Raw genomic sequence first — 21,687 nt, 5'->3', positions numbered from 1 at the left:
ATGAGCAGTGCCTGGTTTTCTCCACACATACCGCTTAGAATTAAGATCAAAAAGTTCTATCTTGGTCTCATCAGACCAGAGAATCTTATTTCTCACCATCTTGGAGTCCTTCAGGTGTTTTTTTAGCAAACTCCATGCAGGCTTTCATGTGTCTTGCACTGAGGAGAGGCTTCCGTCGGGCCACTCTGCCATAAAGCCCCGACTGGTGGAGGGCTGCAGTAATGGTTGACTTTCTACAACTTTCTCCAATCTCCTGACTGCATCTCTGGAGCTCAGCCACAGTGATCTTTGGGTTCTTCTTTACTTCTCTCACCAAGGCTCTTCTCCCCCGATAGCTCAGTTTGGCCGGACGGCCAGCTCTAGGAAGGGTTCTGGTCATCCCAAACGTCTTCCATTTAAGGATTATGGAGGCCACTGTGCTCTTAGGAACCTCAAGTGTAGCAGATTTTTTTTGTAACCTTGGCCAGATCTGTGCCTTGCCACAATTCTGTCTCTGTGCTCTTCAGGCAGTTCCTTTGACCTCATGATTCTCATTTGCTCTGACATGCACTGTGAGCTGTAAGGTCTTATATAGACAGATGTGTGGCTTTCCTAATCAGATTTTTTTTTTTAAGCCCCCTGCCTACATGTACAAATACATGTGATGGATGTGATTATATACAATATCATTCATTGTTAATGCTAAACTTCTAACCTGTGGACAATTTTGGGTATCAAGTTGGTGGCCTTTTTAAAAGGCGTGTGCAATTTTAAAGCTCAACATGTTGGGTATCCATTTACTCATCGCAATCTCATCTTTTATATTTGACAAAAAAATTGGGTAAAATATAATTTATAGATTTACTAAAAACTTGTGTATTTTACAACTTCAACAATTTCTCCCAGAGTCTAGTGTGTTGACATCATTGGACACAGCCAAAGCCTTTGACTTGATAGAATGACCTTTTCTGCAAGCTGCACTATGATCCTTTGGATTTGGGGAGAAATTTCAAAAGCTTGTTGGAAGTCTCAAAATGCTTTGCAAAAGCTTGCGGTTCACGTTTCATATATACAAGCTGAATCCTAAAAGTTATACCAGACCATGACCTACTCCCAGATAAATGGGAAGATACAAATTTGAGTGAGTGATGTTTAAAATGTGAATTGTGATCTTCTGCGGTTTCCATTAATTGTTCCACTAGTGGCTCTTTGTGTTTCCATTCATATTTGTATAGGAGATATAGGTAGAGTTATACAGCAGAGAATTTATTTTAAATTTTAATGTAGGATTAGAGCCCCCTTGCTGGTTGGTCTAAGTGCTGGAGAATTTGTTTTAATCATTTATGCCCCACTGTGAAGGTTTAATGGGGAGATTTACAACTAGCACATGACATTCTCTTTTTTACCTCTATAGATTATGACATGCTTCAGTTATTGCAGATCTTATATTAAAACAAAAGCAGCTCAAGAACTAAAGACAATTCTTTACCCTACCTGGCATTCACTTGACAGTCAACCAAATATGCCACTCCATTCTGACAATTGCCTGGGAATGTGGTCACCGACAGTGAAAAGGCAGAATTTTTCGGTCTCACCGGAATGTTGAACTCAACTCCAGTCTGTAGGGAATAGACACAAACAGCAAATGTTAGCTTGTCTGATTATTGCTCCCTTGAATGCATATGACAAATACAAAAGGTAGCCTGGGATTCATCCACCATGGAACGAAGGAAAGGAGGATCAAAAGGGGTAAGCATCTGTAGTATCACCACTATTCTGACCAGCCCAAGTGAATAAACAAGTAGCGGCCTGATGTGGTTTGGTGGAGACATGCAGGCTGAGTCCACTCCTTATCTTTTATTCACCTGGGCTGGCCGGGAGTAGCAGTGATCCTTTCCTCTTTACATTTACTAGCCCTTTGGATTGGTATCAGAAGAAGCCTGCACCCCATGCTTTGTAACACAGGGATATGCTTTTCCACCTCTACTTTGAGTGGCACCAAAAGCAATAAAAAACAGGTTGTAGATGTACAGTTCTGTTGTGGGAGACAAATGTGCTGAGTTTATGGAGACGGTCCAAGATTTACCTATTTTACTATTTGATCTGTATTTCAATCCTTCTCTATGATAATAAGCAACAGCTACTGATTAAAAGAAAACTTGATTGTGGAGCCAAACTCTTGACTGGATGAGCAACGTGGCAGGAGTCTCAGGTTTAGGATCTGGATGTGCCTTTTGGAGGTACAGCAGACAACTTTTGGATGCCCCAAGGTCATATACCAATATGTCTAATTGCAAGGGAGTACAAGAGCACATCAGTTGAGAGATATAATCTAAATGGCGAGTTGTATGGAAATGTGTGGTCACTGCCACCTGAAGTATTTCTGCCAGCTATCCCTCAATTTTAATGAGCAAAAGAATTATGGTTGGCCACACGTCCAGTAAAATCACCTTAAATTTCAGCAAGTCAAAAAAAACCTATCCAAAAACAAATATAGGGGAGAAGCATCACTAACATGATTTGTGCTTCCTTAACGTTTAGTCATAGCTGTCTTTGAGCTATGACTAACCAATAAGGCAGCATGAAACACATTAGCTGCCTTATTGGTTAGTCTGCCTTATTGGTTAGTTATCCCCACTATTTGTATTTTTGGATATGTTTCATGGACTTGCTGAAATAAAGGTGCTTTTACTGGACATGCGGCCAACCAGAATTATTTTTGCTCAATTAAATCCATGATGGACAGGGCTATCACCTGGTCTGTGTGTTAGTGGCGGTGGAGATGGAAGTCTAACCTAGAGTGGTGTTCACACACATCTGTCCCTCAATTTTATTCGGGAATGGTGGAGTTTGTTGAGATGGTTTGTTGGGGATAAAGCAGGTGTGTTCCTAAGTATAGTCACTGAACACTGAACAGCAGTCAATTTAAGATTTCAGTATAGCCAGCATCCACTCACCAGCTGCCTACAAAACTGAGGAAGACATGAAAGGGGATACTGGAAGAAGCTAAAATGTGCCAAGTATTTTTTGATCATTTAAGGAGTGTGGAGGTTGTATTATGCAGTAAATATGGGATCAAACAAAATTAAAGAGCAGATTTATGTTCTGTGTACATCATTCTCCATAGGTACCATCCTTAATCCATATTGTATCCAATTTCCACTCCAACCACCAAACCAAAGTGGGAGGGTGAGGAGAGGCTTAAAAAAGAAAAACATAGACTTTAATGTACCTTCTAGAGAGAATAGATATCCTAAAAATATAACCCCAAATTTTATTACAAAAGTTAAAGGGTATCCAACACATATATATTGCAACCATTAATCAACTCATCATCGATGATATCATTCCACACATTGAAGTGAAACATGGATACTATGGAATTGATTTACTAAAACTGGAGAGTACAAAATCTGATGCAGCTGTGCATAGGAACCAATCAGCTTCCAGTTTTTTTTGCCAAAGCGTAATTGAACAAGTTGACGTTAGAAGCCAATTGGATATCATGCAAAGCTGCACCAGATTTTGCCCTCCTGTTTAAGTAAATTTAGCCCTACCTGTAGTTATGGTGTAATAAGTCATGGGGCTTTTTCCATCCAAAGTTTAGCTCCATGTTGATCATTCACCAGGTGATCAGGCAATTCTAAAAATGAGCAGCAATAGAATGTTACCTGCAGCAGCACACAGCCATTCCCAGACACCACCATGCTGTAGTTCCCAGGAACCTCATGAAGAACCTCAGACTGAAGGAGGATTCTGCTGGATTGGTCAACATTGAATTGTCTGATGACTTTATCTCTATATTTCAGCTGAACAGTGTTTGCGGCATTTTTCTGGTACACCAGGGCTCCATAACTACACTGGGCATCCAGCACTGCCATGGTGTCCTGAGGGGGGGTGTCAAAAAAAGCAGTTTAGTATATACAAAACACTTTTTTTAGTTCTGATGTGTAGAAACAATTAACACTTGTGTAAAACTAAAGAAGGAAGCAGGCAAAGACAAAAAGGTTGTTACACAAGTCTTAAAGAAAATACAGTCAAAAGTTATGCAGTACAAAAATGTAATAACAGGTTGCATTACTTATATTTTTCAACATTAAACCTCATTTGCCATGTAGTTGCCCAACCCATTAATTTATTGAGGTCTTCCTGTAAGGTTTCCACATCCTGTTGTGAAGTTATTGCTCTTCTTAGCTTTGTATCATCAGCAAACACTGAGATTGAGCTATTTCTCCCATCCTCTATATAATTTTTACATTAAATTAAATATGATTGGTTCCAGGACAGATCCGTGTGGGACCCCACTTATCAACCCAGCCCATTCTGGGTGCTCGCCATTTATCACCATCCTTTGGACAGGGCTCTGTAACCAGCTTCCTACCAAGGTACCCTATGGTCCATGCCGACAGACCTCAGTTTGTAAAGTAAACGTTTATGGGAAACTATCAAATGCCTTTTTAAAATCCAGGTATACCACATCCACAGGCCTTCCTTTATCTAGATGGCGGCTCATTTCCACATAGAATGTTAATAGATGGGTCTGACAAGAACAATTCTTCATAAATCCATGCTGATTACTACGAACGATACGGTTTTCATCAGCAAATTCTTGGATATAGTCCCTTATCACCCCCTCTAATAATTTACAAACTATTGATGTTAGATATGCCTTTTATTATGGACTAAAATTTACATGGATAAGGACCCATTTTGGGGGTGGCTCCTATTATTCAGTTTGGTTGTATCTGATTATTGGTGTTGTCTCCAATAGAGCAATAATTCTAGCATCAGAGCTCCTGTGTTCCTCCAAACTGAGGACCTATAGGGACTTTTAAATCTTCGCCTATGCACAATAGAGGGTACAGAAGTTGGTCACAATTATATGGGGGCATACAATTTTAAGATTTGACATGCTGGATATCTATTTACTTAGCGCAGATTCAGCTATTACACTTTACCAAAAAAAATTGGGTAATTTAATGTGCCCTAAAGTCTTTTTTTATCTGTGTATTTTTTGTGACAAAAAGGTTTGGACTGTAATCATACTGTACAGACATACGTAGCCAGTGGAGATTACATTGAGTACACAGTGAAATGTAGACATGGGGTATAGCAAGCATCAGAAATACAGCCAAATGAGGTTCAGTTAAAACCACTTAACAACCGGCCCATAGCCAAATGACGGCTACAGGGCGGTTGTTTAACTCTGGGAGGACGTCCAGGGACGTCCTCCCAGAATTCTGCTCTCACGCGCCCCCTAGGGCGCGCACTCGAGAGCATCCGTGATCGCCGGGTCCGCAGGACCCGGCGCATCACAGATCCCGGTAAATAGCCGCTGATCGCGGCCGTTTACCATGTGATCGCTCCGTCAAATGACGGAGCGATCACATGTAAACAAACTGGCGTCATCTGATGACGCCGGTTCCTCTCCTCCCCCTCTCCTCCCCTCCTGTGTACCGATCGGTACACAGTGACCGAAGAGGCGGATGGATGGATGGCTGCAGCGTTGTGGGCTGCATCTGTAGTGCCCACAGCGCTGCACAGAGACATCCAGCCATCCATCCATCCATGCTCAGCCATCCCTACTACTCTGCAATGCTGTGCAATACTCTGCAATTCCCTCTGCAATACTCTGCCATACCCTGCAATACTCTGCCATACCCTGCAATACTCTGCCATACCCTGGAATACCCCGCAATACTCTGCAATACCCTGCAATACCCCGCAATACTCTGCCATACCCTGCAATACTCTGCCATACCCTGCAATACTCTGCCATACCCCGCAATACTGTGCAATACTCTGCCATACCCCGCAATACTCTGCCATACCCTGCAATACTCTGCCATACCCCGCAATACTGTGCAATACTCTGCCATACCCCGCAATACTCTGCCATACCCTGCAATACCCCGCAATACTCTGCAATACCCCGCAATACTCTGCAATACCCCGCAATACTCTGCCATACCCCGCAATACGCTGCCATACCCTGCAATACCTCGCAATACTCTGCCATACCCTGCAATACCCCAAAATACTCTGCCATACCCCGCAATACTCTGCCATACCATGCAATACCCCGCAATACTCTGCCATACCCTGCAATACTCTGCTATACCCTGCAATACCCCGCAATACTCTGCCATACCCCGCAATACTCTGCCATACCCTGCAATACCCCGCAATACTCTGCCATACCCTGCAATACCTCGCAATACTCTGCTATACCCTGCAATACCCCAAAATACTCTGCCATACCCCGCAATACTCTGCCATACCCTGGAATACCCCGCAATACTCTGCCATACCCTGGAATACCCCGCAATACTCTGCCATACCCTGCAATACCCCGAAATACTCTGCCATACCCTGCAATACCCTGAAATACCCCGCAATACTCTGCCATACCCCGCAATACTCTGCCATACCCCGCAATACTCTGCCATACCCCGCAATACTCTGCCATACCCCGCAATACTCTGCCATACCCCGCAATACTTTGCCATACCCTGCGATACTCTGCCATACCCCGCAATACTCTGCCATACCCTGCAATACCCCGCAATACTCTGCCATACCCTGCAATACCCTGAAATATCCCGCAATACCCAGCCATACTCTGCAATACTCAGTGATACCCAGCCATACTCTGCCATACCCAGCCATGCTCTGCAATACCCCACAAAAATCTGCAATACTCTGCCATAACCTGCAATACTCTGCCATACCCAGCCATACTCTGCAATACCCAGCCATACTCTGCAATACTCGGTGATACCCAGCCATACTCTGCAATACCCAGCCATACTCTGCAATACTCGGTGATACCCAGTCATACTCAGCGATACTCTGCAATACCCTGCCATGCTCAGCCGTACCCAGCCTCTGTATGTGGCCAGGCTGTGGAAGTCTCACACATGTGGTATCGCCGTACTCAGGAATAGTAGGAGAATCTATTTTGGGGTGTCATTTTTGGTATATACATGCTATGTGTTAGAAATATTGTATAAATGGACAACTCTGTGTTAAAAAAAAAAAAAAGCGTTTTAACCACTTCCCGCCTTCCGTCATACGACGTCCTTGACTTTGTGCGGGGATATCTGAATGATGGGTGCAGCTACAGGCATCATTCAGATATCATCTTTTTCAGCCGGCGATTCCCTACACCATAAGAATGATCGTAGCGGCTGTTACACTGCTTGATCGTTCTTACGGGAGGCGAGAGGGGACGCCCCCCCTCCCGACGCCCTCCGGTGCTTCTACCGACTTACCGCTATGATCGAAGCCAGGATCTTTTTTTTTTTTTTTTATTTCAGGAACAGCCTAGAGGTGAGATGTGGGGTCTTATTGACCCCATATCTCACTGTAAAGAGGACCTGTCATGCCATATTCCTATTACAAGGGATGTTTACATTCCTTGTAATAGGAATAAAAGTGATCAAAAATTTTTTTTTTTTTGGAAAAAAGTGTCAAACTAAAATAAATAAAGTAAAATGAACAATAAAAAAAAATAATTTTTTTTTAAAGCGCCCCTGTCCGTGTGCTCGCATGCAGAAGCGAACGCATACGTAAGTCCCGCCCACATATGAAAACGGTGTTCAAACCACACATGTGAGGTATTGCTGCGATCGGTAGAGCGAGAGCAATAATTTTGGCCCTAGACCTCCTCTGTAACTCAAAATTTGTAACCAGTAAAAAATTTTAAAGCGTCGCCTATGGGGATTTTTAAGTGGTGAAGTTTGGCGCCATTCCACAAGCGTGTGCAATTTTGAAAGGTGACATGTTAGGTATCTATTAACTCGGCGTAACTTCATCTTTCATATTATGTAAAAACATTGGGCTAACCTTACTGTTTTGTTTTTTTTAAAAGCAAAAAACAGTTTTTTTTCCAAAAAAAAGCGTTCCAAAAATTGCTGCGCAAATATCGTGCAAGATAAAAAGTTGCAATGACCGCTATTGTATTCTCTAGGGTCTTTGCTAAAAAAACATATATAATGTTTTGGGGTTCTATGTAATTTTCTAGCAAATAAATGATGATTTTTACATGTAGGAGAGAAATGTCAGAATTGGCCTGGGTGCTCCAGAACGCCTGAAGGTGCTCCCCTGCATGTTGGGCCTCTGTATGTGGCCACGCTGTGTAAAAGTCTCACACATGTGGTATTGCCATACTCGGGAGTAATAGCAGAATGTGTTTTGGGGTGTAATTTGTGATATGCATATGCTGTGTGTGAGAAATAACCTGCTAATATGACAATTTTGTGAAAAAAAAAAAAAGAAAAAAAAAAAACTTGATTTTGCAAAGAATTGTGGGAAAAAATGACAACTTCAAAAAACTCATCATGCATCTTTCTAAATACCTTGAAATGTCTTCTTTCCAAAAAGGGGTCATTTGGGGGGTATTTGTACTTTTCTGGCATGTTAGGGTCTCAAGAAATGAGATAGGCCGTCAGTACTTCAGGTGTGATCAATTTTCAGATATTGGTACCATAGCTTGTGGACGCTATAACTTTCACAAAGACCAAATAATATACACTAATTTGGGTTATTTTTACCAAAGATATGTAGCGGTATAAATTTTGGCCAAAATATATGAAGAAAAATTACTAATTTTCAAAATTTTATAACAGAAACGAAGAAAAATTTATTTTTTTACCGATTTTTCGGTCTTTTTTCTTTTATAGCGCAAAAAATAAAGAACCCAGCGGTGATTAAATACCACCAAAAGAAAGCTCTATTTGTGTGAAAAAAAGGACAAAAAATTCATATAGATACAGTGTTGCATGACTGAGTAATTGTCATTCAAAATGTGAGAGCACCAAAAGCTGAAAATTGGTCTGGTTATTAAGGGGGTTTAAGTGCCCAGTGGTCAAGTGGTTAAAGACATACAAGAAGGATCATAAAATTATCTGTATTTTTTTACTGAAATTTTGCATTTTGCTTCTACTACAGTTGGAGGTTTTAATTACATAATTTGGCAAACAAATGGAAACCATGAAGTGTTGTCAGAGTTTTGTGGCAAATTGTCCGTCTCATATGTGCTTTTGTTTTTAGTAATAAAAAAGGACCAATCTACTTGCAATGTTTAGTATACACATAGAAGGTCTTCAGCTGCACTCAGGTGTTGTTGTACTTTTGCACCAAAACTACATAGGGACTACCAGGTCGATTTAAATCCTGTATGATCAGATGTGATTGTGACTGTAAATTGCTGTCAACTGGTAAAAAAGCCAAACACTTGGCTGCCATTGTCTACAAATGGCTACAAACTAACACACACAACATTAAAATGGCCAATAAAGACAAGAGAAGTGAATGGATGCAATTTTGTTTAGCAACCTATTGCAGCAATCCATAATATATAGCAGGCAGTATTTCATTCTGATGCTGGAATTTGCCCCTTTAGCTTGGGTTTCAAGAGGACTTCCATAAAGCTGAGATAAGCATGGCTTTTATTTGATAACAAAGCATTGGTACTCTGTCTGGTGTATTGGAGTAGAGTTACATGTGACATTCACGTGCTTACAAATGTATTGCAAACTGAACCTCAACATTCTAAGCAGTTCCCGGTTCCCTTCTGAAAGCATACTGGCCATGAAGATTTGTTTGCCAACACTTTAAAGCTCCACAAACCAGTCTGGTCCATAGCTGAATGGATTGTGAAAAATTCTGGAGCATTCCCAAAACCAGAAACCTTACCGATGTGGTGCTGTAAGAGCCATGTATATTCTGCTGTCGAACAAGAAAGTTGCTAATCTTTGCCATTTCATTCAGGTCTTCTGCAGAAACTGTAGAGCTACTCTCCCCATAAACCATAGCCTTAAGGACCATGGCTGTTAGCTCCAACTCTGCTGAGGGGGCACGAGGAGAGAACAGGTAGGGAGTCTGCTGCTCTGGTCGCTCTTTACGTTGCCAGTGAAGAGTGTCACCTAGAAGGGCAGAGCAGAACAAAAATAGGAATTTACAAAAAAAAAAAACTAATTTACCCAAGATGCACAAGTCATTCCTCCCCACCTCCTTGGTTTGATCACTTTAATTTTCAAACACATGTACAGTGTGTGTGTGTTTGACAATAAATGATTTGTTGGCTTTTGTACCTTCATTAATGGCCAAAGTTTTCAACTTTGCACGCATAGCATTGGCACGCTCCACATTCCCAGACACCCGGAAGGCATTGTAGAGCATAGCGTAGTTATACACTGACTGATCCTTTCGAGAAGCGGCATCCAGGTAGGAGAGAGCTGGACGTAACAGTGAAGGCTGGAAAGAGGTCAGGATTGGGTGTTCATTATTGTACAAAATACACACAGTAATACCTTGGATTATGAGCATAATTCGTTCCAGAAGAATGCTTGTAATCCAAAGCACTCATATCAAAGTGAGTTTCCCCATAGAAAATTATGAAAACTCAGATTATCTGTTCCACACCCACTGCTTGTCTACACAGTACCGCATGTGGCCAGAGGTGCGGGGGCGCGGGAGACACTCGGGAATGGAGTGTTTGAGCGTCACTGGTACCCCTGCACCTCTGGCCAAATGCGGTACTGCACCCCCAGTGGCTTGAATCCTGCTTGTCTTGAGACCACGCTCGGAAAGCGAGTCAGAATTTTATTTTAAAAAAGAGCTTGTATTGCGAAATGCTTGTGTACCACGTTACTCGCACTGTACATTGCATTTGCTCTATTTTAAAGACCAAAGTCATTATATCCTTGTAGCTACAACATCTATTGGCATGTCCATGGGAGGTACAAGAACAAAGGCAAACAACCACAGTAGCCAATGAGAGTACATCCTTCACTTAGCCAATTAGTAGCCATGAATCCTCATGATCATTGCCTTATTTCCTTGTTAAACTGGCCATGCACTTTGGTTTTGTATTGCATAGGATGCCACACGTTTTTGCCTTTTTTACAACCCGATGTATAAGCAAAGCATGGAAATTTGTTATTTCAATAAAATTTCATATGATTTTTTTTTTTGCATTGGTAAACAGTCAACATACTTATGTCATTGTATTACATGCTATAATCCCATATTTTCCCAACCTACATTCATACATCACCAAAGTCTAAATTATTTTTAATAGCAATTTAAAAAAAATGGAAATTTCCATACGCAAATTTGATTTTGTACATTAAACGCAATACTGATACGACTGTATGGAGCTTGTGGAAGAAGGTGGTCAGCATTAGAATGATTAAGTACAGCTGACTGGGGCAGAAATACTTACAGAGAATGCATAAGCGGTCTGAGACATGAAAATGACCACAGCACATGTAAACCCAACGTCATCATCAGCACCTCCCTGCAAAAAAATAAAAAATATAAGCAGTTAAATCCTACATGTGAATTGGATTCTTGAAACCACTTTGGACTAGATTGATGGGACCCATGCCGTCGGTACTAGGCTTAAGTATTCAGCACTAGATTTTTTATTTGCCTCTGACTGAAAAAGATAAAATTCACAGAGCTATTACCTTCAGTCCACTGTTAAATAATGTCCCGCCTGGCTTGAACCCTCCAGTATTCAAGTTCTGCAAACGTTCCAAAAAGAGAATACCTTGCTTGAAGATGTTGTCATCAACAAAGGTGTATGGTCTTATATCCCACAAGGTTTTCAAAGTCAACACAGTCAACCTACAAATCAAAGAAAGTCATTTTCTGGCCATTTTCACCCCCTTTTAACGATAACCCCCTCCCCTCACACACCAATTTTTTATTTTCTTCTCCATTTTACTACATCTCCCCCCTTTAATTTTTTCTCCCACCATCCCTTTTTTTAAAAAAAAAAAACTACCTCTCTTAAGAAAAGAATCAAGGTCACTGAGGTCTTTTTGCTTCATGGATCAAAAAAGGTGCCCTGTGTCCTTCAGGTTTAGGGCAAACTATAGGATCCTTCTACTGCAGTGGTAGGCAGATAGGAGGAGAGGCTGCTTAGAGACATAGTCACTTTGCCTAAAACAGTCAGAGCGACAGTGTCTTTAAATATTAATCAGCAATAAATTAAACTTTAAGCAAGGCGTGTCTTTATTTTAAACATGGTTTAGCTCATCTCCCTCCTTCATTTAGGGCACAGTTGAACTTGAAAACAAATTAAAAAAAATGATAGCAGCCCAGAACTACATTGGTGCTTTGTGAGCTCCAGGCATCCAGAGTACTTGATGCAGCATCAGATGCTCCCAATGAGAGCATTGCCCAGGTTCATTTAAATACATTTTTATTATATTTTGCTCCCATTTTGTAAAGGCCATAAGTGGACCCTGGTTTTTATCATGGCTTAGAGTGATATTAGATGCTCCCTCCTGTACCAATCAGTCTCCATGTGTATAGTTGCTGTACAGAGGGTAGGTTATAGAAGGGTTTCAGCCTCCGTGCACATGTAAGAAGGTATCAAGTAGGAAATAGGGTTTTTTGTTCTACTACTTATTCCCATTATTGTATGTTAGAAGACTGTGGGGTCCCTGTTTGACATCTAGGATCTCCCTTTCACAGTTAGAAATGAGTATTTATGTATGGAGCACAGACCACAAAGCAGTCACATGACTCCTAATGTACTTGGTGCACTGGACTAGGGAAAGCCATCTGAGCACCAATTTGTCCTTTGCACAGGGATTTGGTGGCCATCTCAGGGAAGCCAGTGCTATTGTAATGAAATCCCACGAGATTTAAGCAGCCATTTTGTTGGGGCTGTAAGTATCAATACCATGTGAGTGGAGTCCTGCATGGAAGTGAGAAGGGGCAATTGCATGGGCAACCTGCAGTTTAAAGTAGTCCCTGAATGGACTCTCTTTGCCAGGAGAGAGTTATTGCCCTGCTGCATACCTTCTGTGGGCATGCTGAGGACCTTAAGTGGAAGGAGCTGAGGTTGAGGTTCCCTGTCAGAACAAGTACCTGAAGTGAGAAGGCTTGTGAGTGTGGGCACTTCTAGCGACACTGTTCAGCTGCAGGCTTGTACTTCATGGAAGAGATAGTGTTTACTACTCCACACTTGAGTAGCACAGTACCCTTTCTTGTTTTTAATTTAATTTTAACTATGCTGTAGCAGCTTGGGAATAGCTTATTTTTTGTTGAACTGTTCTAGCTGCCATGATTTGGAACTGTTTGTACCATAATTTGGAAGTCAAGTAATGACTTTTCTTGCATTATACCACCTTGTTTGTGTCGCACAGAATTATGAAAGTGGGCCTCATTCGGCCGAATACAGTCTATATCGCAATTAGCCTGCTTGGGGCAATAGAGGTGGTGGTCAGCAGATGGAATGACCTGAGGAAATTATGGTCGATATAGTCGAGGCACATCTCTCCCGGCAGCTAGGCGATTAATTAGCCCTCAGCTATGTCACGGAGACTGGCCTAGGGACCCATCTTGAACCACAATATAGCTACTCCTAGCAAGTGTGCTGCCTTGCCTTATGGTCTAAAGTTGTCATGTGCATGTGTGAAGAGAGCTGGTAGGAGAGCATGAGCTTTGCGCCTCTTCCTGAAATGCATAAATGAGAGGGAGCCAATTCCATGCATTGCAACCTAGTTTGAAGTTTTTAAATGCAACTAATAGTAGTGGTTCCATCCCCATGTAAGGCCCTCTACACAAGCCTTGGCCATGGCTACCTCAGATCGCCAGGGGTGCTTCCATGCATTTATATGTCAATTAACTAATAGCAACAAGACATTTTTTCTACTTTTTACTTAAAAGAAAGCTCAAATAATGTGACTCCACCAAAAACATTTCTAGTGTTGGATAGAAGTAGGAAAAAGGTAGTCAGTCAGGTTTTTATTGCCAACATTCCACATCCAGTCCCACACTGTAACCCAAAATCAGTACAGAGGGGTGCGCTGCCAACCGTTTCACTGTATAAAAATTCAAATTAAAGAAATAGCCAGCACTCCTTAAAACACTATGGAGTCTATAAAAAAAAATAATAATAATAATTGCTGGATGAATGTCATGGGAATTGGGCTTTCTCTAGGCATACCTGCTTTTAATTGATGTATTGCTGCACATGTCCCAAGATGAGAGCTTTATTAGATTAGCATTGAGATCACACTACACAGAGGGACCTTGACTAGGCAGTGAGGCTTCCACATAGGATTTCCAAATGTATGAAACGAACTCCTCTGCTTTTAATACATATGGGATCCATTTTTACAATTTGCTTGAAAATGTCAGAAGCAGCTGTCCAGCTTTTATAAGTTCTAATCATATTTTGCTTAAAGCATCTTCAGCTGGTCTTTTTCCAGATTTCAATTTTGGGCCATTTTGATTGGTCGGGCTGAATGACCTCAATCCTGCACATGTGTGGTAGTTCATTCATCTCAGATGACACCAAGTTGCACATTCAGTTTCAATGTACAGTTCAGACAGGCACATAAGAAATGTAATATAGAAAAAAGACACAGGGGTTGATTTACTAAAACTGGAGAGTGCAAAATTTGGTGCAGCTCTGCATAGAAACCAATCAGCTTCCAGGTTTTATTGTCAAGTTAGATTGGCTACCAAGTACAGCTGCACAGGATTTTGCACTCTCCAGTTTTGGCAGGTCAACCCCATGGCATGTGTCTCTTCTGCATTAAAAAAACCTTCTTTAAACTCCACTTTAATATATTTATTTCTTAGGATAGTCAATTCTACCTCAATTTGCAATCAGAAAAATACGGGCTTTACTTTGTTTTATTTTCACCTGGTAATCCTGCCAGTACCATTTCCTGTTGGGGATGACAACACATACCGTATTTATAACATGCACTTTTTTCCCCTGAAAATCAGGGGAAAATCGTGGGTGCGTGTTATAGGCCGATCCCCGCCGATTTTGTGTTATCGGAGCGATCGCGGCAATTGCCGCGGTCGCCGCCGACATACACAGCCGTGGGTAGATTCAAATATTGCGCCGAGACTGCAGGGATTCGTCGGAGCCGAGATACACATACCCGAGTGTTCTCGGTTTTTTTCGGCGACGCTCACGGTCACGCCCAGTCCCGCCCTATGATGGACATAACACAGGTCCAGGGGCAGGACTGAGCGTGACGGCGGTGCCGAAAAGAGCCGAGAACACTCGGGTATGTGTATCTCGGCTCCGACGAATCCCTGCAGTCTCGGCGCCATATTTGAATCTAATCTATCACAAAGCTGCACTGACATGGCTGGACAGGGGCAAAGCTGCACGGGCAAACCTGCACTGCCAAAGCTGCACTAACAAAGCTGCACTGGGGCAAGGCTGCACTGGGGCAAAGCTGCACTGACAAGGCTGCACTGACAAGGCTGCACTGACAAAGCTGCACTGACAAGGCTGCACTGACAAGGCTGCACTGACAAGGCTGCACTGGCAAGACTGCATTGGGGCAAGGCTGCACCAACACTGAAAAGGCTGCAGATGGACAGATAAGGCTGCATTGATGGGCATTTTAATGTAAGTTTTTTTCCTTAAACTTCCCTCCTAAAAGTTTTTTTTCCTTAAAATTCCCTCCTAAACTTGGGGTGCGTGTTATACGCCGACACGTGTTATACGCCGATAAATACGGTACTTGTTCTACTGTGTCAGACAATGAAAACAGGGCAGGAGTATAGAAACCTCCCCCTTCCATAACAGAGGAAAACGAGGCCCTCAGTTAGTTACCGATAGCAGTAAGCAAGTGTTTTGATGTACTTATCAAAGAGAACAATATGTTTTACCAAAAAAGATCTACCCTCAAGAGTTCAGCAGCTTATTTTGCTGCAGATGTAAAGCTATTTTTTAATTTTGCAAGTTTAAGTTAACATTATCTGCAGCTTCGATTATTATCACCAATTCTAAGCGTGTTCGTAAAATGCTACAAGGACATTCATTGTAGAGGAATATGGACATTAGCAGACCCAAAATAAATGGAATTGGTCAGCCAAAGGTCACTTCTGCTTGTGCTACTGAATTCACAAAAAGCAAAATTCTTGGCTTGTAACAGTGCCTGCACAAATTTTTAACAGCTTACCATCCACTTGGCTCAGATCTCCCTGGACCAAAGGCGCTGAAGCTTCCATCATAATTTCTGTAACGCACTTGTCTTACGTATCCTAGGAATAACCATTATGGAGGTTAGAATTTAGGCTAACTGCCAATATTACAATATCTCAAGCATCCAGCAAAAAAAAAAAAAAAAAACCCACACACATGCTTTTGAAATACAATTATCCCATCCAAAGTAGGTCATGGTAGTGGGAAGGTGCCAAATTTACATTCAAAATTAAACTTAAAATGGCTTATCACATTGATATGGATCCATACACATTAAATATAGGTGCATACATTGAAGGGTGTACATGAATTAAATACTCTGACGAAGCTGTTGCTTACAGCCAATGAGGCAGTTTCCCCAAATATACAGTATCTGCTCCAAGTTGGTAATCATGGTAAATTCAATCAGCTGGTAAGGCGGTGTTGCTTAAAGTAGATAATGCCCAACTCCACCTAAAGCTTTCAACCCTTCCCACCCCATTGGATTTTATAATCCCTGCTGTAGAGACTTCTGCTTACACAGAAAGTGAGGGGAAGTGATGAAAAATATGTCCAACAGGGCCCCAAATATCAATAAAAAATGAATTAGGCTTTAAAAGGGTTTTCAGATCTAGTCATTTTTCTTTGTTATCCCCCCCCCCCCCCCCACTTAACAACATGAGTTTCCCTGTTTGTTAATGGTTTCCATTGCTAGTCTGAAGAAATGTAATTAAATATATATCCAAAAGCCAGGTTTAGCAGGTGGAGCCATGTAGAGCAGTACTTTATGCCCCAGTGGTCAGCTATGAAAGGCAGAAATGAATGGACCCCACCTAAAATGGAGCCAATTCCATCTGCAGATAATAAATTTGGCTCCCAAATGATATGGAAACCATGACTTTTATGAAATGGGTTGAAAGCCCCTTCTTTGGCCAACTTGCCCTGCAATTTTTGTAGCAGAACAGTTGAATACCTTTGAATACAGAAAACTTGCAAAAAAAAATAAGTGATAGGAGTTTCAATTACCATTTACTATAAATATATAAATATATATATATTGTATTTGAGATACACACACACACACACACACAGTCAGGTCCATAAATATTGGGAGATCGACACAATTCTAATCTTTTTGGCTCTAAACACCACCACAATCGATTTGAAATGAAACTAACAAGATGTGCTTTAACTGCAGACTTTCAGGTTTCATTTGAGGGTATTTACATTCAAATCAGGGGAACAGTGTAGGATTTACAACAGTTTGTATATGTGCCTGCCACTTTTTAAGGGACCAAAAGTAATGGGACAGAAAGGCAATCATTCATGAAACTTTCACTTTTTAATACTTGGTTGCAAATCCTTTGCAGTCAATTACAGTCTGAAGTCTGGAACGCATAGACATCACCAAACGCTGGGTTTCATCCCTGGTGATGCTCTGCCAGGCCTCTACTGCAAATGTCTTCAGTTCCTGCTTGTTCTTAGGGCATTTTCCCTTCAGTTTTGTCTTCAGCAAGTGAAATGCATGCTCAATCGGATCCAGGTCAGGTGATTGACTTGGCCATTGCATACCATTCCACTTCTTCCTCTTAAAAAACTCTTTGGTTGCTTTCGCAGTATGCTTCGGGTCATTGTCCATCTGCACTGTGAAGCGCTGTCCAATGAATTCTGAAGCATTTTGCTTAATATGAGCAGATAATATTGCCCGAAACACTTCAGAATTCATCCTGCTGCTTTTGTCAGCAGTCACACCATCAATAAATACAAGAGAACCAGTTCCATTGGCAGCCATACATGCCCTATGATACTACCACCACCATGCTTCACTGATGAGGTGGTATGCTTTGCATCATGAGCAGTTCCTTTCCTTCTCCATACTCTTCTCTTCCCATCACTCTGGTACAAGTTGATCTTGGTCTCATCTATCCATAGGATGTTGTTCCAGAACTGTGAAGGTTTTTTAGATGTTGTTTGCCAAAGTCTAATCTGACCTTCCTGTTTTTGAGGCTCACCAATGGTTTACATCTTGTGGTGAACCCTCTGTATTCACTCTGGTGAAGTCTTCTCTTGATTGTTGACTTTGACACACATACACCTACCTCCTGGAGAGTGTTCCTGCCTGGCCAACTGTTGTGAAGGGTTATTTCTTCACCAGGGAAAGAATTCTTCGGTCATCCACCACAGTTGTTTTCCGTGGTCTTCCGGGTCTTTTGGTGTTGCTGAGCTCACCGGTGCGTTCTTTCTTTTTAAGGATGTTCCAAACAGTTGATTTGGCCACACCTAATGTTTTTGCTATCTCTCTGATGGGTTTGTTTTGTTTTTTTCAGCCTAATGATGGCTTGCTTCACTGATAGTGACAGCTCTCTGGATCTCATATTGAGAGTTGACAGCAACAGATTCCAAATGCAAATAGCACACTTGAAATGAACTCTGGACCTTTTATCTGCTCCTTGTAAATGGGATTATGAGAGAATAACAAACACCTGGCCATGGAACAGCTTAACAGCCAATTGTCCCATTACTTTTGGTCCCTTAAAAAGTGGGAGGCACATATACAAACTGTTGTAATTCCTACACCGTTCACCTGATTTGGATGTAAATACCCTCAAATTAAATCTGAAAGTCTGCAGTTAAAGCACATCTTGTTTGTTTCATTTCAAATCCATTGTGGTGATGTATAGAGCCAAAGAGATTAGAATTGTGTCAATGTCCCAATATTTATGGACATGACTGTATATATATATATATATATATATATATATATATATATATATATATATCAAATACAATAGTTATAGCTTAACATGAGTGCTTTTATATATAATGCTTGTGGGAATAAAAGGGATCAAAATTACCATTAGCCATATATTGCACTGCACGTTGTCTAATTTCCTCAGTAAGACGACCGGTTAAATTCAAAAACTCCATTGCACGCACTATTGGCATTAGTGTAGCAAGATTTTGCTCTCCACATCCGGTGGGCTCAACAATTAAGTCCGCAGGATTTGTCAAAGCTCGGCCCAACATGTCTCCTGAAAACAAAAAGGCCAAATTCAAGGTACCTTACCAAATGGACTCAAAGTAAAACTGAAAAAACATGAAATTCACAAAGGGAACAAAAATTGTCCAGGGTTTCAGTTTTTATGTCCCGTCACAGATGCATACATGACAAGTACACAAGAAATTCAGTTTGGGTTTATTATACTACTTTGTACAAAACAAGTAGATTTCTGACCATATAGGTATGACAGTAAGGTCTGGCCAGGAATGGTGCTGGATCTCAAGGTAGTTTAGGTCTGGTCAGGAGTGGTGCTGGATCTCAAGATAGTCTAGGTCTGGTCAGGAGTGGTGCTGGATCTCAAGGTAGTCTCTTTAAAAAGGTCTACAGAATAGTGCATTGAGGCAACACAAGGCCAGTAGACTTTTAGAAAACAGTTGGTGTCTACTTGTTGAGGGAACTTCAGAAAGAAGTGCAGTGTCAAAAAGATTAACTGATGAATTGGTTGAGTTCAGTTCTTTTCAGTATAAGATTTCAATACTGGTTAGTACACGTCACACCCTGGACCAACACCAATTCTCCTTACAGAGGCCATTTAAGACACTTTCAAGCCTTGAAGATTTACTTTCCACCATAAAAACATGTTGCTACCATTGTATATGCAGGTATGTAGTATTTTAAATACACTCCTTTTGTATTTTATGTGTGAATTCCATAGTCAGCAGCAGGCTGTACTCAGTGTAATTATACCTCAACAACAGTGACCCTCCAATCCCAGAGTGAGGGTTTCCATGATTGAGCTTGCATCAGCAGAATGTACTTAAGAGTCTATATTAAGGGTTTTAATAGCCTACCCAATAAGAGCCTCATCTTTGGACTGCGTTAGTTCCCTGCTTAAGTTGGCCATACACACTTCAAATTTCTCCCCTTTAGCTCATCGATTTCCCCATATATGCTAAGCAGTGTAGATAGAGGAGAATCAGCTATTGGCATTCAGATATTTCATTGTGATTGGATGCAGGTGTCGTTGGTTGAGAGTTTTAAGATCAGCTCCTTTGACAAAAGATGATTAAAAAATTAAGTTTAGTCGACCTTGGGTGTTTACTGACAGGGCCACCCACAGCTTGAATTTCAACCAATTCAGCAGGAATTGGACCCAAGTCAAACAGTGTATGGCCAGCTAAAGGATGGCTAGTACCACACCCAACCCATTGCAGGGAAAAAACCCACACTGCATTGCACATGTATTCTTGACCTTTACTACAAAGACAAACGTTTGTTATACTTTAGAAAACAAAAAATGCAGGAATTTAATACGGAAAAGTTTCTGGTAAGCTCCCATCTATTTTCACTGAGGTGGTTTGAGCACTTATATTTATTTATTAGCACTATCATATTATGTTGCATTTATTGTAATGTAAAAAAGGTATAGCGCTACACCTTGGTTTGTAAATTTTACAGTGGGGAAATTTGATCCCCTGCAGAATTTGTAAGTTTTCCCACTTAAAAAATTATCAACACTTAATTTCTTTGTATCATAGGTGGAATTTAAATGATAGACAAAATATCAACCAAAAATCCAGAAAAAAACCAAAAACAAAAACAAAAAAAAACACACAATACAAATAGTGTTTGGAGGAAGAAAAATGCTGACTATGACCTGAAGAACACCATCCCTACAGTCAAGCACAGTGGTGGAAACATGATTCTTTGGGGCTGTTTCTCTGCTAAAGCTACAGGCCAACTTTGATGCATTAGGGGGCCAATATACGGGGCCATGTATTGTACAATTTTAGATGAGAACCCTCTTCCCTCAGCGGGAACAGTGAAGATGGGTCATGGATGGATCTTCCAGCATGACAATAACCCAAAACATACCGCCAAGGTAACCAAGGAGTGGCTCAGGAAGAAGCACATTAAGGTCATGGAGCGACCAGTCTCCAGACCATAATCCTTTAGAAAATGTATGGAGGGAGCCGAGACTTCAAGTTGCCAAGTGACAGCCAAGAAACCTTAAGGCTTTAGAGAAGATCTGTAAAGAAGAGTGGACCGAAATCTCCCCTGAGATGTCTGCAAACCTGGTCACCAACTAAAAGAAACGTCTTACCTCTGTGCTTGCCAACAAGGGTTTCTCCACCAAGTACTAAGACATGTTTTGCTTGGGGATCAAACACTTATTTTACTCACTGAACTGCAATTTAATTTAGAACATTTGTATCATGTGTTTATTCTGGATTATTGGTTGATATTCTGTCGCCATCATTTAAAATACACCTATGATAAAAAATTATAGACCCTTCATTTCTTTGTAAGTGGATAAACGTACAAAATCTGCAGGGGATCAAATAATAATTTTCCCCACTGTATGCATTTTGTATCAGAGTATTGTGTTAGCTGCTTATTATGTATCCTGGAGAGCACATTTGGTGCCTAGTGCAAATTTCGTTATCTTTCAGCTTACCTATTACTTGAACCTTCGCAAACATAGACCCAGGAACAATGTGTCCAGAGGGGTTAATGTTAACTTCTACGAGTGAGTTTGAACCTGTGATAAAGAAGAAAACTATAAAATCTCCACAGTTCAGGATGAACGGTCAGTTCTTGAGAGCACAGAACTTAAAGGAGTTGTAAAGGCAGAAGGTGCATTCTATGCATTAAGATAAAAAACCTTCTGTGTGTAGCAGCCCCCCTCATTACTTACCTGAGCTCCCTCTCTATCCAACGATGTCCACAAGTGTTTTAGCCATTT

General features: G+C 41.2%; 1 protein-coding gene across 1 annotated transcript in view; it reads right to left on the bottom strand.

The window, feature by feature from the left end:
- Window positions 1–21,687, bottom strand: part of LOC141105636 (alpha-2-macroglobulin-like) — a 177,842-nt gene that overhangs the window by 32,217 nt on the left and 123,938 nt on the right. The window contains exons 23-31 of the mRNA XM_073595601.1: window positions 21,400–21,483; window positions 18,796–18,972; window positions 15,939–16,020; window positions 11,457–11,616; window positions 11,210–11,284; window positions 10,077–10,239; window positions 9,679–9,908; window positions 3,651–3,866; window positions 1,474–1,598 (exon numbers count right to left, since the gene is read on the bottom strand). Coding sequence (XP_073451702.1) covers window positions 1,474–1,598; window positions 3,651–3,866; window positions 9,679–9,908; window positions 10,077–10,239; window positions 11,210–11,284; window positions 11,457–11,616; window positions 15,939–16,020; window positions 18,796–18,972; window positions 21,400–21,483 — 1,312 coding nt within the window. The remainder of the gene's footprint in view (window positions 1–1,473; window positions 1,599–3,650; window positions 3,867–9,678; window positions 9,909–10,076; window positions 10,240–11,209; window positions 11,285–11,456; window positions 11,617–15,938; window positions 16,021–18,795; window positions 18,973–21,399; window positions 21,484–21,687) is intronic.

This window comes from Aquarana catesbeiana, linkage group LG08 (assembly GCF_042186555.1).
Source record: "Aquarana catesbeiana isolate 2022-GZ linkage group LG08, ASM4218655v1, whole genome shotgun sequence".
In the NCBI taxonomy this organism is placed as follows: Eukaryota; Metazoa; Chordata; class Amphibia; order Anura; family Ranidae; genus Aquarana; species Aquarana catesbeiana.
The sequence above is the reverse complement of the archived record's forward strand: the minus strand, read 5'-3'. Positions and strand labels throughout refer to the sequence as shown.